Raw genomic sequence first — 13722 nt, 5'->3', positions numbered from 1 at the left:
TGCCAAATCCCCAGCAGGGTCACTGCGTGGGCTCACTGATCTGCTCACGAGGGGCTCTTTTCACCCAGGATGTACAATGTTTGTCTGTCCCAGCAGGCTCGGGAGCTCATTGTGGATGGTACAGACAACAGGCTGCCTGGGGCTGGTATCGCTCCAGCGCGGTTTTGGGGGGGAAATCGCCGTGAGCAGAGGAGGGAAGGCGGGGAGGGGCCCGCGGGGGCTGCAGAGAACACGGCCCGGCAGCGAGGCGAGCCCACGGGGGTGGCAGACGGGCCGCGGCCACCGCCCGCCCGCCTCGGACGTCACAAGTGCGTCTCCCTGCGTGTCCCTGACTGTCGTGGCGTTACAGGCACAGAAATCACACCCGGTTACCACGGCAACAGCACCAGCCGGGACATGCCGTGCTGTCATCATCAGCAACCGGCGAGGGGTCCCCGGGGACGGAGGGGATGCTCTGCTGCCCCAGGGGAGGGTGAGGGTCCCACCCAGCCCCTGGGACCCAGGGATGCCACCATCCTTTTGCCCAGCAGCAGCGACTTGTGTAGTTCCACTGCCTTAGCAGGAACATTTTTTTCTAATCTAAATAGTAGTTTAATCCTTTTCCTAGGGAGGGCTTTGCTATTCAGGAGCCCCTGTTTTATTCCATGCACAGCTTTCATAGAAGCATGAAATGTTAAGGGATTGGAATGGACCTTACAGATCATCTAGTCCCAATTCCCCCTGCCACAGGCAGGGAATTTTCTCTCTAGACCAGGCTGTTCCAAACCCTGTCCAACCTGGTTTTAAACATTGCCAGGGTTGGGACAGCCACAACCTCCCTGGGCAACCTGCTCCAGTGTCTCAGCACCCTCACAGGAGAGACCTTCTTGCTAATATTTAACCTAAATTTCCCTTCTTTTATTTTTTCCCAATTCCCCCTTGTCCTATCACTACAGCCCATTCTCTTTCTGCCCATTCCATAAGTGTTCATCAGCCAAAGGACTCAAGGGTAAAAATCTTTCACAAAATGAGTGTGTGCAAAATCCTTGAGCAAATTCTGTAGGGGTGCTCCCTCTCATGTTTGCTGAAATTACTTTGGCACTTTCTGTATTTATTCCTTGATGTCTGGATGGCCCTGTTCCTGTTGGGTCCCAAAGCTCTGTGTGTCCTAAAATGGGGTTAATGGGTGCTACAGGCTTGGGCTGACTCTCAGCAGAGGGTTGAGCCTCTCTCCTTGTTCTCTCAGAAGGACAAGTGCCACTCAGCAGTGACCTCAAGGTGTTTCTCCATTACCTTCTAGGGCACTGAGTCATTTCATTGAAGGACTCTGCAGGCAGCTGCAGTCACGTCCTATATTCACAGCCTCAGCATGGAAAGCCTCAGCACTCCAGGCCTGATGTGGCACGAAGCTGAATTATTAACAAGTGCTCTCTGCTAGAGGAGAAGCAACTGGAGAGAAGGAGCCTCATTTCTCATTAGTATTCCCTGGGTGATCAGGGATCTGGCTATGTGGCGTGAGGATCTGCTGATGCTCCAGAGGGGTGGGGAGCTGGGGAATGAGGTTACTGGGAGCTTCACTGGAATCACTGTTTGGCTCTGTCTGGTGCTGGTGTCTGTTTCCTCTCACCTCAGCATGTGTGACACGAGTGTGTGCCTCATGCCAGGCACAAAACAGTGCTCAAGGGCTGTCTGCCTTCCCCCAAGGAATGAGCAGCCCCACCAAAGCTGCCGTGACAAGCAGGTCCTTCAGCCCCTTCAACAGGAAGCAGTGCTGCCCTTTCTCCTGCAATCTCCCCTTCCACTGAATTTGGATTGCTCAGTGGTGCTGCAGGTGAAGATTTGCTACTCAGGACTCTGCTACTCAGGACTCTGTGCTTGAGGAGTTCAGTGCAGAGCTCCTTCTAATAATCTACTCACTAAATAGGTCCTGTAAACATTTTGACGAGTAAAAACTGGAGAGTTTTTATGAAAAAGAATTCAGTGTAGTGGTTGATCTGCACCTTGAAATGTAGGGAGAGTAAAAGCAACTCTTCTATAGTAGGAGTCCTAGTAAAATATATGTATTGTATAAGTGGCCTTGCCCCAATCCTAGTCGTTCTAAATGGGCTGCAGCTCTGATGTCCTTAATTGGGTGTCAGCTGTGGCTAATGAAGATAACTGGGATAAAAGGGGGTGGGTTGGCTGGTCAGGGAGAGCCTTGGAGGAGCCCTGATGGAGAAGCAGGAGTAATACTGCTGTGAAGAGCTGTGTGTGAATAAACCACCCAGGAGGTATGGGACTCTAGAAATATAAATACAACAATGTAATAACAACAGTCTTCTTTAGCCCAGGTTCACTCAGGATCTTTGGTTAAAAATAAACCCCCTGAAGCAGGACTTAAATTCAGCCTGACTTGCATCTCTGCTAAGGATGGAGCTCCCAATAGACCCTGCTGGGCTATTGGAGACAATTTAATAAACAAGACATAAGGAGGTTTGCATTAAGCACCTGTATAGATAAAATAAGGAATTAAAGACATAATTTATAGTACAATTGCTACAAATCTCTGGCACGGCAAAAGCAGTGCATCTTGCCCCAGCACACTTCTTCCAATAACTTTCTTTTTCAGTGAATAATCTGAATTTCTTAAAATCAACATTGTTCCTATGCTGATAGACCCAGCAACAACCATTCAGAAAAATCTCTTCAAATAACTGACAACAGATCTGCCTCTCCTGTGTTCTTGACCAAAAAAGGATATATTTAAAATACAAGTAATTTGGAAAGGAGAACACATTATGGTTAGCTTGTTCTTAAATAAAAACCTGTTTCTTTCAAAGCAAAGCCAGGCAGTGCCTGCCAGTTCTCTAACATCCTGCATGTTAGAGCATGAAGTGAGAAACTTCAACTGAAATATTACTGAAAGGAGGCTTTTGTGGTTAGTAAATAATACCTCCTTTGGAGAATTGTGGGCTGGCTGCTCCTGTTCCTGCTGTAGCAGAGGGATTGAGTGAAACACCTCATTCTTTGTAGCAGCATGCTGGCTCTGGATGCTGAGTGAATCCAAGGAGTTGGTGATGGAGGGCCCCTCTGAGGGATGCCACAGCAGCCCAGCGTTCCCCTCTCAACACAAGGAGCTGTTTCAGCAGTGCAAGATGACACTCTGCCACTGCCCTGGGAAACAGATTTGCATTGCAAAACCTACCTGAGCCTGACATTGTGAAATCGCTCCCGGTGCTCCATGAACCACAAAAGAAGCCCAGCTGAACCGGGCAGGATGAGCCTCGCCCAAGCTACACGCAGCAAACAGCTCCAGGAGCCAGAGCTGGGGAGCAGGAAATGTGTGGGAAAGCCATCTGGTGAAGGCACTCAGAAACAGCGTGGAAGTCTTTTTTCATTCACTTCCTGACAAAGTAGTAATATGCTGTCTCATTATAGGAAGATGACGGCTTGTTATTATTATTTGTATTAGTAACTCCTAGAAGCCCAAAGGTGGGGACAGTCTCTTGCTGTGCTACCTGCTGTGGGCACATGTAAGAGGAGACCTTTCCCTGTACACACTCCTCCATAAAAGGACAGAAGGCATAGGATTGTGGATTTTGTGTTTTTCTTTTTTCTTTTTCTTTTTTTATCCTTGTGGGGAACTGAAACAGATGGGAGAGACTGAAGGAGCTGGAAACAGAACATGTAATAATTCCCAAGCCTTGACTTTCTCAGCAGAACTGTTCCTTGTCTCATCCTTTAGCTCTGAGCAGTTCTGGTGAGTGGTTTGTACCCTGGCACACTGCTCATGAGGAGCTCTTCAGTTCTCCTTGGTAAACTTGGCATTTAGCTTGGTGTGGACACACTGCTGAGAGCTCCTGCACCCTTTGCTGTGCTGAGGCAGGGGGAGGGAAATCAAAGCAATGTGCAGAAGGGATTTTAATCATCGTGTAGCAAATTAAAAAATACTGTGGAGGTCTTAAACTTGCTCTTTGGCATTTCAATCATGTCTTTCATCATGTGCTCCCAGTCCAGCCAACCAAATATTCCCCATGGTTTAATGCTGCTCTAACCTCAGGCAGTATCTTTGTTCTGCTAAAAGCAGAGAACCAAAGGCTGTATTTCAAGAGGAGGCAAAGTTCCTTATAGCCTACTTACTATTATTAGATATTTAAAGTTCTCCTATATCACCACCTCATTGGAAGACCTCAAAACTTTTTAAGGACCTTATTTTAGCCTCTTGGTGACAGAGGCAAGAGGCTAATTTTTAGATACTGGAACGGACTTAAAATTCCTATCCTTGAGTTTTCCTTATCAGTCTTTGCTGGAACTGATGATGGATTTTTTCAGTCCCAGGCATTAATTGCAAGACAGAGCTTTCCAGGTCCCCTTGCTGTCCTTGTGTGGGTGTGTGTGCTTGGTTGGTTGGCATTAGTGCCAGGTTTAGACAAAGTGAGTATGTGTTGGCTTTTCATCTCTGGGGAAGGCAGAGTTTAAAAAATGTCCTAAGGACTAATTAGTTGGTGAAAGCATGGCAGCAGCAGGAAGGAGGAGGGGCAGGATGGAGGAGATGGTGGCTGCTGCCCTGCTTTGAGATAAAAGAGGCTGAAGCCCAGGGAATCCAGAAGAAGCAAGCAGGACCATGTGGGCTGGCAGCTCCTGAGGCCGACTGTCATTCAACACACAGAGCCCAGTGCCAAGGGGATACCTTCTCCAGGAGTGAGATGATCAAGTGTTGTTAAGTGGGGCCACGAGGTGTTAATTGCTAAAAACGGTAGAAATTCAAATTTAAGGAGCTTTTAGTGTAGAATGACTCTACCAGAAGGAAGCCTGTCTATGTGTCCTGTGAGTGAAGCAGGATGGGGCAGACTTGAGGCTCTGAATAAGGCTTTCATCACCTTATCCCAGACTTCTCATAACCCTCTGCTCCCAAACAACCCACGGAGACACAAATGCAGAGCCAGGAACAAAAGGAGGATACCAGCAACACCTTAAACCTCACAGAAGCTGTTACAGCACCTCTTTGTAGGACTTCTCCTCTGCCAGTGCTCAGTTCATGATCCCAGGAGAGACTCCAGCCTATGGCAAGCACATCCATGCTACTCTTATTTGTCCTTTTTATTAATTGGAAGCCTAAGTGGTAACAGGAGCCAGAACTACATGGGTGCAGGGTTCAGGCAGTGCCACTGCCTCAGGGATTACATGTGTAACCTCTTCAGAATAAGAAACCAGACACATGAGACTGCAAATACACTATGGAGCAGCAAATATAGAATATTAAGCAGCTAATATAATGCTAAGATTTTAAAAAGCCTCAGCTAAAGCCCTGAGAATGACAGCAGATTGTTCCCTACTCTCTTTCAATTTGTACAGATTTTCCTGACTGTGGGAGGACTGTTTACACCCTTGCTATACCCATTGCTGTTTTTGAGCTACTGGCAAGTTTTGGCCAGGTGACAAACTCAACGAGCACTGAATCGTGCCTCGGCAAACATCAGCTCTGTCTCTGTCAGAGCTTATCTGCATTGGAGAAAAACTGTCCTCCAGGCTGGGAGCAGGGCTGGGCTGCAATGGGGAGGGCAGCAGCAATATTCAGCATTTTTGAATGTGGCAGTTCTGAAGTGGGTCAGTGAAGACCATTTCTGGCACTAACAGGGAGTTAAGGGCACAAAACCCATGCTTGGACACCACATGCTGGTAAGCTTGGTGGTTCCTCTGACAAGGCTTTGTGGAGTGGCTCTCTGAGCATCTGGCTGTGAGAGGTTCCTCCAGCACAAGTATCACATGAGGATAATCCCATCTGGTTTAAAAGCCCAAAACAAGCTGTCTGGTTTGCCTCTCCTACCTTCTAGTCTGTTCTTCCAGTTTGTGCTTATGCTGGGACAATAACAAATCTTACATTCCCCAGCCAGTGAGAGAAATCATACACACACAGAAGGAGCCAAGTTCTTAGCCCTGGATAAGAAACCTGACACAACACAGGGCTTGTGCAATCTTGGGTGGAAATCCTCATCCATGGTGTATGTGGAATATGCTCTGTCCAGAGAAAAGGTGAAAGATCTGTAGCTCACTTGGGACACATTGCTTTAAAAACATGGACAAACTTAGCAGCATTCCTGAGCTAAGGAAGATCACGTCCTTTTGGATTTTTTTTCTCTCTTCTTTTTAAAGTTAGTTAACCAAATTGGAATAAGTGACTTTTTAAATCCTTGACAAGAAAATCTACAGTGGAATGAGGAATGATTTCCTCAAGTGTCGGAGTGTCATACCCAACACTAGCTCCTCTCACCTCCGGAGGCACAGGACAGCTGCACACACAGCTTGAGTGAAGACCTGTAGATCTGGCCCTCTTCAGAGTCCTTGGATCCCAGTGCTGTGGTTGAGGTGTCCACCCTCCCATAGGCAAAATCCCTGTGTCAGCCCCAGAGACACAGCTCTGACAGAATTTAGTCTGAGAGAAGTTCTTACAGCATGAGGTGGGCCTCTTCAGCCTGAATCTGTGTGTGTTTTTGTTCTATGCTATTTTAGGAATAAGCAACTGATAACAAGCAAATGCTTTCGTCTGCTGGAGTAACTGTGTTCTCAAGCATTAAAATTATGGTTTGTACTAACTGTCCAGTGGGGAGGAAAAACATCAAGGCTCTTAATTCCAGAAGACAGGTTAACTTCTGTGGGAAGGAGGCAGAAACTGTTAAGTCTTTTGCTGTCAGAAAGAAACTCACGCTGCAAGTATTCAGTCAATTAGGCTGATTTGTAGCAGCCTCACTATAAATCCTCTTTCATTCACAGGCAAGTTAAGCTCTTTGATGAAACACGGCATTCCAAGGAATTTCAGTAGGTTCTCACACATCTAACCATGGCAAAGTTATCTGTAGTGACACACCATCTGAGAATGACATGGTATGTTCAATTCTACAACATCACAGCCAATGTATCTCAAAAGAGGGAGGCCTGCAAAAAGCTTTTTGTCCCACTGTTGCAGATTAGCCTTCTTCTTGCATGCTAAATTTGTTCAGCCTATTAGTAAATTAGAAACAGATTTTCTACATCAGTTCTAGATATAAAAACAGTTGAGAGAGATAACTATGCAGTAAATGACCACTCAACCCAGAAACACAACTGTTTTGCCAAAGAAATGCATCACTCCTTAGAGGTGTAAAATCAGTTTAAAGGCAGTGTGTGTTATCACAACACCTGTGTAACATAACCAGAGGCAGAACCCTTTGTTTCCCTGGAAGCTGGAGCTTCCCCACTCCTTTGCCCCAGAGGAGGATGACAGCAGAGCTGGGCCCCTGTCCGTGCCCAGCTGTGCCAGCCAGCTGACTCACCCTGCTGAGCTGGTCCAGGAGTCTTTGGTTCTGCTCGGAGAGTTCCTGGACAGCGCGCGTCTTCTCGCGGTCGGCCTCGCGCAGGTGCACCTGCTGCTTCTCCAGCTCGTCCTGCAGCTGCTTCACGTCGCTCTCCAGCTCGGACACCCTTCCTTCCCACTCTCCCTCCTTGTTCTCAAAGCGCCGCCGCAGCTCGTGCTTCTCTTGCTCCAGGTGCTACGTGATGGGGAAGAAGAGGTTAGGAGGGGAGGGAAAAGGGGTCAATGTCTCCTTTTCCTCCTCTATGCTAGGGCTAAAACCTCGTGCAGGAAAGAGGATGGTGCTGGAGCGTGACAATGCCATGGAGATAACAATTCCACATCAGGGCAGGTCACTGGCACTAAAGCCATTTTCCATTTCCAGCAATTGGCCTGTCCTTGGCCACTGGAGTTCAGCACATTGAATTTTTACTGAAATAACTGCCAAAAGAGTGAAGTAGGCTGCATGTCAATAGGCGAGATATATAGGTCAGACAGAGCAATTGATTTAGCAGAGCCTAGTTTAACTCCAAAGCAATATTTCAGTGGTCAGTGGCATAATTTTTTAAAAATTGCCTTTATAGTCAAAATACACAAACTGTATACCCTCACTGTTGGTGAGGAATGTAGATGAAGCATCCTTGTTGTCATATGGGTCTCATGAACAACAGCTGAATCATCTATCCATTTGCTCCTTCTATTCCTGACCTAATTAGTGTCTGAGAGTTTGATAGTGCACAGTAACTCCATTGTTTGATGCAGCCTGCTCTGGAATGGCAATGGATGCAATGAACTGGTTGCTACAGACATTATGTACATCCATGTTCTGGGTTCAGGTTTCTTAGAAACCACTCTAAGTTCTGGAGACTCTGCTCTGCTTTGGATTGGCTGGAAATGAGGGACAGCACCAATCTGGTGAAACTTTTGCATGTTTTACAGGCTCAGTTAAATGAGGGCTTGATTGAAACAGAGCTGCAAATCAGGTCAAAGCAGATTTATGTTGTGCCCATTTGAAAGAATCCCTGCTCCAAAACCCTGAGTTTGAATTTCCCTTGGTGGCTGAAGACACACATTTACTTAGAACAGTCACAGATTGGGGACATGGGCACGTCCCAGGATCAGCAGGAAACCTGAAAAACGGGAGTCCTCTCCTTGTTGGTTGTCCTCTGATCCCCAGAATATTCTCCTCCTACTCTTTATCAGATTCCCCAGTCTTTAAGGAATGTATCTTAGAAAAGAACAGAAACCCACTGGGCCAAGCACTTGCCTATTGCTCCCAGGTGAATTGTTCCCTGGTGAACAATTCCCATGGCACTTCTGATAGGAGGGAAAAATAAACCTGCTAGGTGGAAAAGAAAATTGCACTGCATTTATGTGAAGTGGCTTTTTATTGCTTGTTAGAAACACAGGCTGTGAGGGGGCTGTTTCCCCAGGGTGCCTACTGCTGATGACACACAGCCTCCCTGGCAGGGTCCCTGTCACCTTCCCAAGCAGGTCTGAATGTCAAAACCCTCCAGTACCTCTCCAGCTTCTGGCCTGTGTATTGCTAATCTTCCACCTTTTTTTGCTCTGCCACACAGATGCCATGTTTTCTCTTTCTTCACCTGATCCCCAAATCCTTATCTCCTTATTTCCTATTCTCCTTCCAGCCCAGTGTAGCAGCATGTTGCTTGTGCCCTTCAAATCCTTCTGCAAATTCCAGACTTTCATGAAAACCCTTAAATATGAGGGAAAGTTGATTAGAAACAGTGGCCCATAGTAGGGGATTTCCCCATGTTTCAGACACTAAAAGAATGAGCATCCTTGCAGATGAGAGCTAAGCAGTAATATAAATATTTTAATGCAATAGGTAGGCATGAGATCCCAGCACCTGGCCCATGACAACCATTGCAAAGAAATCTTGTTTGTAGTCCAAGTGTGGCTGGAGCAGCCACAATTTCACTTTCAGCAGCACACTGAAAATTCTGTCTTTTATAGCTCTGCCTCTTTCACTGCTAGGCAACGTTTAGAAAGATCCAGGGCCTTCTCTAAATGGAAAGTGGAACTTCAGCCTGCTGAGAAGCAGCACTGCAGCTGAAGTGCCCCAGACACCCAAATGTGATTTAGAAGCCACCGATAAGCCTCGTCAATCATTTAAAAAGCACTTTAGTTTTTTCACTGCAAAAGAAAATCACCACTACACAGAGCCCCAGTAAATGGCCATCACAAAGGCTCGCATTAGAAGAAGGTGAAGCATATGAAGTTTATTCTGTTGTGACAGAGAAACCAGAACAGAGCATGGGGGCACAGAGAGGCTGTTGCAAAGAGGAGGAGAAGCCAGAGGAGATGTGTTGACTGGTCCCTCCTGCTCCTGTCAGCAGCCATCTCTCCTGGCCTGCCCTCACCCCAGCACCTGCAGGGGATTTCTGCACCTAGTGCTGAGAGGGCAAACTGCTGGCCTCAGGAGGGGAGTTTCTTGTTTCCTGAGTGTCTGTCTCTCCATTCACCAGCTGCTCATTGATTTTTAAACAGAACTGCTTTCTAGAAGATGTTTTCTTCTGAAAACAGCTATCTTCAACTTAGCTGGGGTGGTCCTCATCTGAACAGATGAAAGCAAGGGGAGGTTTCCCAGCTGATAAAGAGGGTTCATACTGTAAAGTGCTTGGACACAGCAGGCTCCTGTGTGTCAGAGAAACAGCACCATTAACTGTTTCAATCCCTTAGAGAGGATAAAACTGTCTAGGATCACATATCAGAATTTATTACAGAACTTTAATTTCATGATTAGAAATGAATTTAAATTCAGGCTGTGAAATGAAAGGTTTGCCAGAGTAGGTGCATGGCAGGAATGCTGTACCTCAGCAATGAACCCACAAAACTAGAACAGATTTAATCTTGAGGCAAAGCACCCAATGAGCAGACCAGGAGCTTGGCTGTTGTGAAATGGAGAGGCTTCACTGAGCTCTTGTAACCAATTCTGAACTGTGAACTGGGACAAAATATCTCCTTTTAAGTGCTAAACATCATTATATCAGGCTGTTGGCAAGGATCTCATCTGAGACTTTGCTTTGTGTCACCATCAGAAAGTTCTCAGCACAGGGAAGGAGGGAACAGCTGTGGGTCCTTCCTCTCTGCTCCTCTGAAATAAAAAAGCTTATTGTGAAATTTTATTCACTTCAGTGGCAACAGGAGGAGGTCGAGATTTAATCTGCAGAGGCTGGGATTATCAAGCTTGTGTTTTAGAAGATTAATGTTGAAATTTGATTTTTGTGTGAAGCAGCACTGGGTTAAATTTGCCAAAGACAATGGAAAAAAAATGACCCTAAAGTAGATAACACTAACTCCTCTCAAATGGGTAGCCTGGAAAATAGCAATCTGTTATTCCACTGGGAAGTTAGGGCGATAGTAATGGGATGAAAATATGTAAACAGCCCGTTGTGTTTACAGTCTCTTCCTTTACCTTCTGAATGGGCCTGTGAGAGCAGAGGTAAACATTTGTGGGATGTTATTTAAATTACTATAAAGTCGTAGTTTCTCCCCTCTCCTTTTCACCTCTACATTTTGCAAGCAGTGAGTGGTATTTGAGGCTCCTGAACTCCCTAAGAGGCAGCTTGCTGGGTACCTAAACTCGTGCATTTTTCCTTTAATGGTAGGAAAGGTTTTACTCCAACTCCTAAGGAAAACCATGTCAGCACAACACCACATATGTCTGTTCTGACTTAAAGATCAACCTGGAAACATTCACTCAGGAAAATTTTAATATTCTGGGAAATTCTCATCTGATAAACAGAGCCACTAAGCAACAATTTGAGCAAATGTCACCTTCACTATTTTTTTATTAAAATAGCAAAGGCAGGGAGATTGCCTTGCAAAAAGGAAGGGATCAGCTGAGGTAACTGACAAGCTTAATAAGAGAGAGGAATTTTTGTCAGGAGAACAAAGGGCATACAGTAATTTCACAAATCCTCTTGAACTTGAGAAATGTTAAGTCTGTGAGGAAGGAATACAGGAATATTCAGGACTGTGCAGAAAGGACTGGTCTAGGGCTGTGACTTTAAATGTGAATGTTAATCCAGCACTGTTCAAACTCTCTCCAGAAAGGTGAGAGAGGCTTTCCTTAGCCTTCTAAGCAGTATTACTTATTGGAAGAAATACAATTTCAAGAGCAGCTATGAGGAAGAGTGAATAATAGTGGTTCTCTCACAATTGGGCAAGAGTCGTTCCAAAAAAAAAGCTGCCTGCACAAGTCCTTTTCTTTGTAATAGCTCTATTTTATCTTAAAAAATCAATAAATAGCTCAATCCCCCGAGTTCCTGGCAAAGAGCTCTCTCCAGATACCTGTAGGCATTTTTTAGAGCCAGCAGCTAAGAGCGATGTATCATTAGGGCTTATCTCCTGCCATGCCTAAAGCCTTAGCTGCAACAGCTTAAGCATAAGGGTCACATATGCTCTGTAGCTCAGTACCTGCTGTGCAAATTTAACTTCCGAGGTATTTCTGTGACGAGATGAGCCGCGCACATCTCTCCCAGGTGGTCCTGGGGCAGAACGGCCCCCCAGGAGCCTCCGGAGCGCGGTGCTGCAGCCCGGCCCCGGCCCCGGCCCCACACGCCGGCTCTCGGCCGGGGGGATCGGGGGAGAACGGCAGCTTTGCCTCCCCCAGGCCTCGCAGGCATTGCTCAGACCCTTTCTTCCCCGTCACGGCCGCAGCGCGTCCCGTGGGCTGCCCGGCAGGGCCCGCGCCCGCCGCTCGCCGGGGAAGCGGCCGCGCTGCGCGAGGAGAACCCGCGGGCCGGGGCCGGGGCCGGGGCCGGGGCCGGGGCCGGGGCCGGGGCCGGGGCCGGGGCCGGGCGGAGCGCGGCGGGGCCTCACCTCCAGCTTGTCGGTGAGCTCCTTGTGCATCCTCTCGTACTGCCGGCTCATGTCCTGGTTGCGCTCCAGCAGCGCCTTGCCCAGCCGCGCCGCCAGCACCAGGTCCTTCTCCTTCTGCCGGATCAGCGAGAGCAGCTCGGGGTCGCGGGCGGCGGCGGCGGGCGGCGGCTCCGGCGGCTCCCCGGCGGCGGCCAGCAGCGCCAGCTCCTCCTCCAGGGCCAGCTCCAGGGCGGCGGCCCCGGGCGGCTCCATGCCGCCGGCGCTGTCCGCCTCCGCCGGTGCTGACCCGGCGGCGGGCAGGCGCAGGCACGGCGCCGACATGGCCCTGCGCGCCGCCGCCGCTCCGCTGCGCCCCCCGCGCCCGGCCCGCGGCTGCGGCGGCTGGGCGGGGAGCGCCGCCGCCCCCGGCCCCCGCCCCCCGGCGCCGGGCCCCGGCAGCGCATCGCCACCGCCACGGCCACCGCCACTGCCACTGCCGCCGGCGCCGCCAGCGGCACCGGGCCCGGGCGGCGCGGGGGAAACCGGGTCCTGCTGGCCCCGGCTAACCCGGGCAGGTCTCGCCCCTTCTGCCGCAGGCCCAGGCCAAAAATCCCCCCAAAACATCGGCGAAGTCCCGGGAGGGAACTTGGCACCCCCGAGGGGCACAGCGCGTTCTCCTCGCTCGCCGCTCGCTCCCCCAGAGCTCTAGCGGGGCTCTTTCGGTTGCCAGAGCAGCTCTCGGGATCTTTGTGCTCAGTAGTTCACCCCGCAGAGCTGACTACAGCTTCCAACAGCCACCGGGGCTTGCTTTCAATTTCAGATTGTTTGGCATGTTCTCGGGTAACACTTGTCCTAAAGGTACCCTCAGTGAACGTTGGGAGTTGTAGTCAGTTCAGCTCCCAGTACTATTCCCTATATTAGGGGCAGGACTGGTTGGGGTTTCAGTTTTGGTTTTGTTGATTTTTTTGATCTCCTTAAATCCCAGTACAGGAGGGAGGCTGAGGCAGAATACAGCAGCATAAACCTGTATATTGTCACCTTTGCTAAGACCCCATTCCCTCAATTTCTGATTATACTCTAATTTCAAGCAAGGCTTTAACAGTGATGGCACAAAAAACATTTTAAAGGGAACTTGTGCTTTTGATTCCTAGATTCTGCAGACAGGAATTATGAGTTTCACAGCTTTTTTCTTTGTACACTGCTTTCTTGGGACTTGCTTTCCTTTCCTTCACTTAGACTATGTTCATCTGTATGCAACAGCCCCAACACATCAGTCCAAGGATGTTTTTGGCTGGGACAGTTGGTGACTGATGCAGGTTTCAAGCAGGGCTGGCTTCTGCCTGGCGTCAGACCCAGGGCCCTGGAGAGCTGCTGATTATTCGTACCAGTTAGAACATGAATTGTGGCAATGCAAACTTCCCTCTGGCCATCTGCCACTGGGACTCGGCCTTTCGTGGGGATACACCCCAACAGCCCGGCTTGGGGGACCTGTCGATCCTTGGCCTTTTTCTTGGCAGCATCAGTTAACAGCAGTGCTGCTTTCTGATATGTGAGCACCTACTCTCCAAGGACCTGGCAGACTGGTGCTGCCAGCACCTGTCCCAGCACGG

At 48.7% G+C, this 13722-nt stretch overlaps 1 protein-coding gene across 3 annotated transcripts in view; it reads right to left on the bottom strand.

Moving 5' to 3' along the window:
- BICDL1 (BICD family like cargo adaptor 1) overlaps positions 1-12900 on the bottom strand; it is a 50874-nt gene extending 37974 nt beyond the window's left edge. For 2 of the 3 annotated variants that reach the window (XM_005493458.4, XM_014271619.3), the window contains exons 1-2: positions 12134-12900; positions 7269-7484 (exon numbers count right to left, since the gene is read on the bottom strand). In XM_005493458.4, coding sequence (XP_005493515.3) covers positions 7269-7484; positions 12134-12736 — 819 coding nt within the window. In that variant the 5' untranslated portion in view covers positions 12737-12900. The remainder of the gene's footprint in view (positions 1-7268; positions 7485-12133) is intronic. The other variant, XR_012583056.1, reaches the window with a different exon arrangement.
- Between the last annotated feature and the right edge of the window lie 822 nt (positions 12901-13722).

This window comes from Zonotrichia albicollis, chromosome 18, assembly GCF_047830755.1.
Source record: "Zonotrichia albicollis isolate bZonAlb1 chromosome 18, bZonAlb1.hap1, whole genome shotgun sequence".
NCBI lineage: Eukaryota > Metazoa > Chordata > Aves > Passeriformes > Passerellidae > Zonotrichia > Zonotrichia albicollis.
The sequence above is the reverse complement of the archived record's forward strand: the minus strand, read 5'-3'. Positions and strand labels throughout refer to the sequence as shown.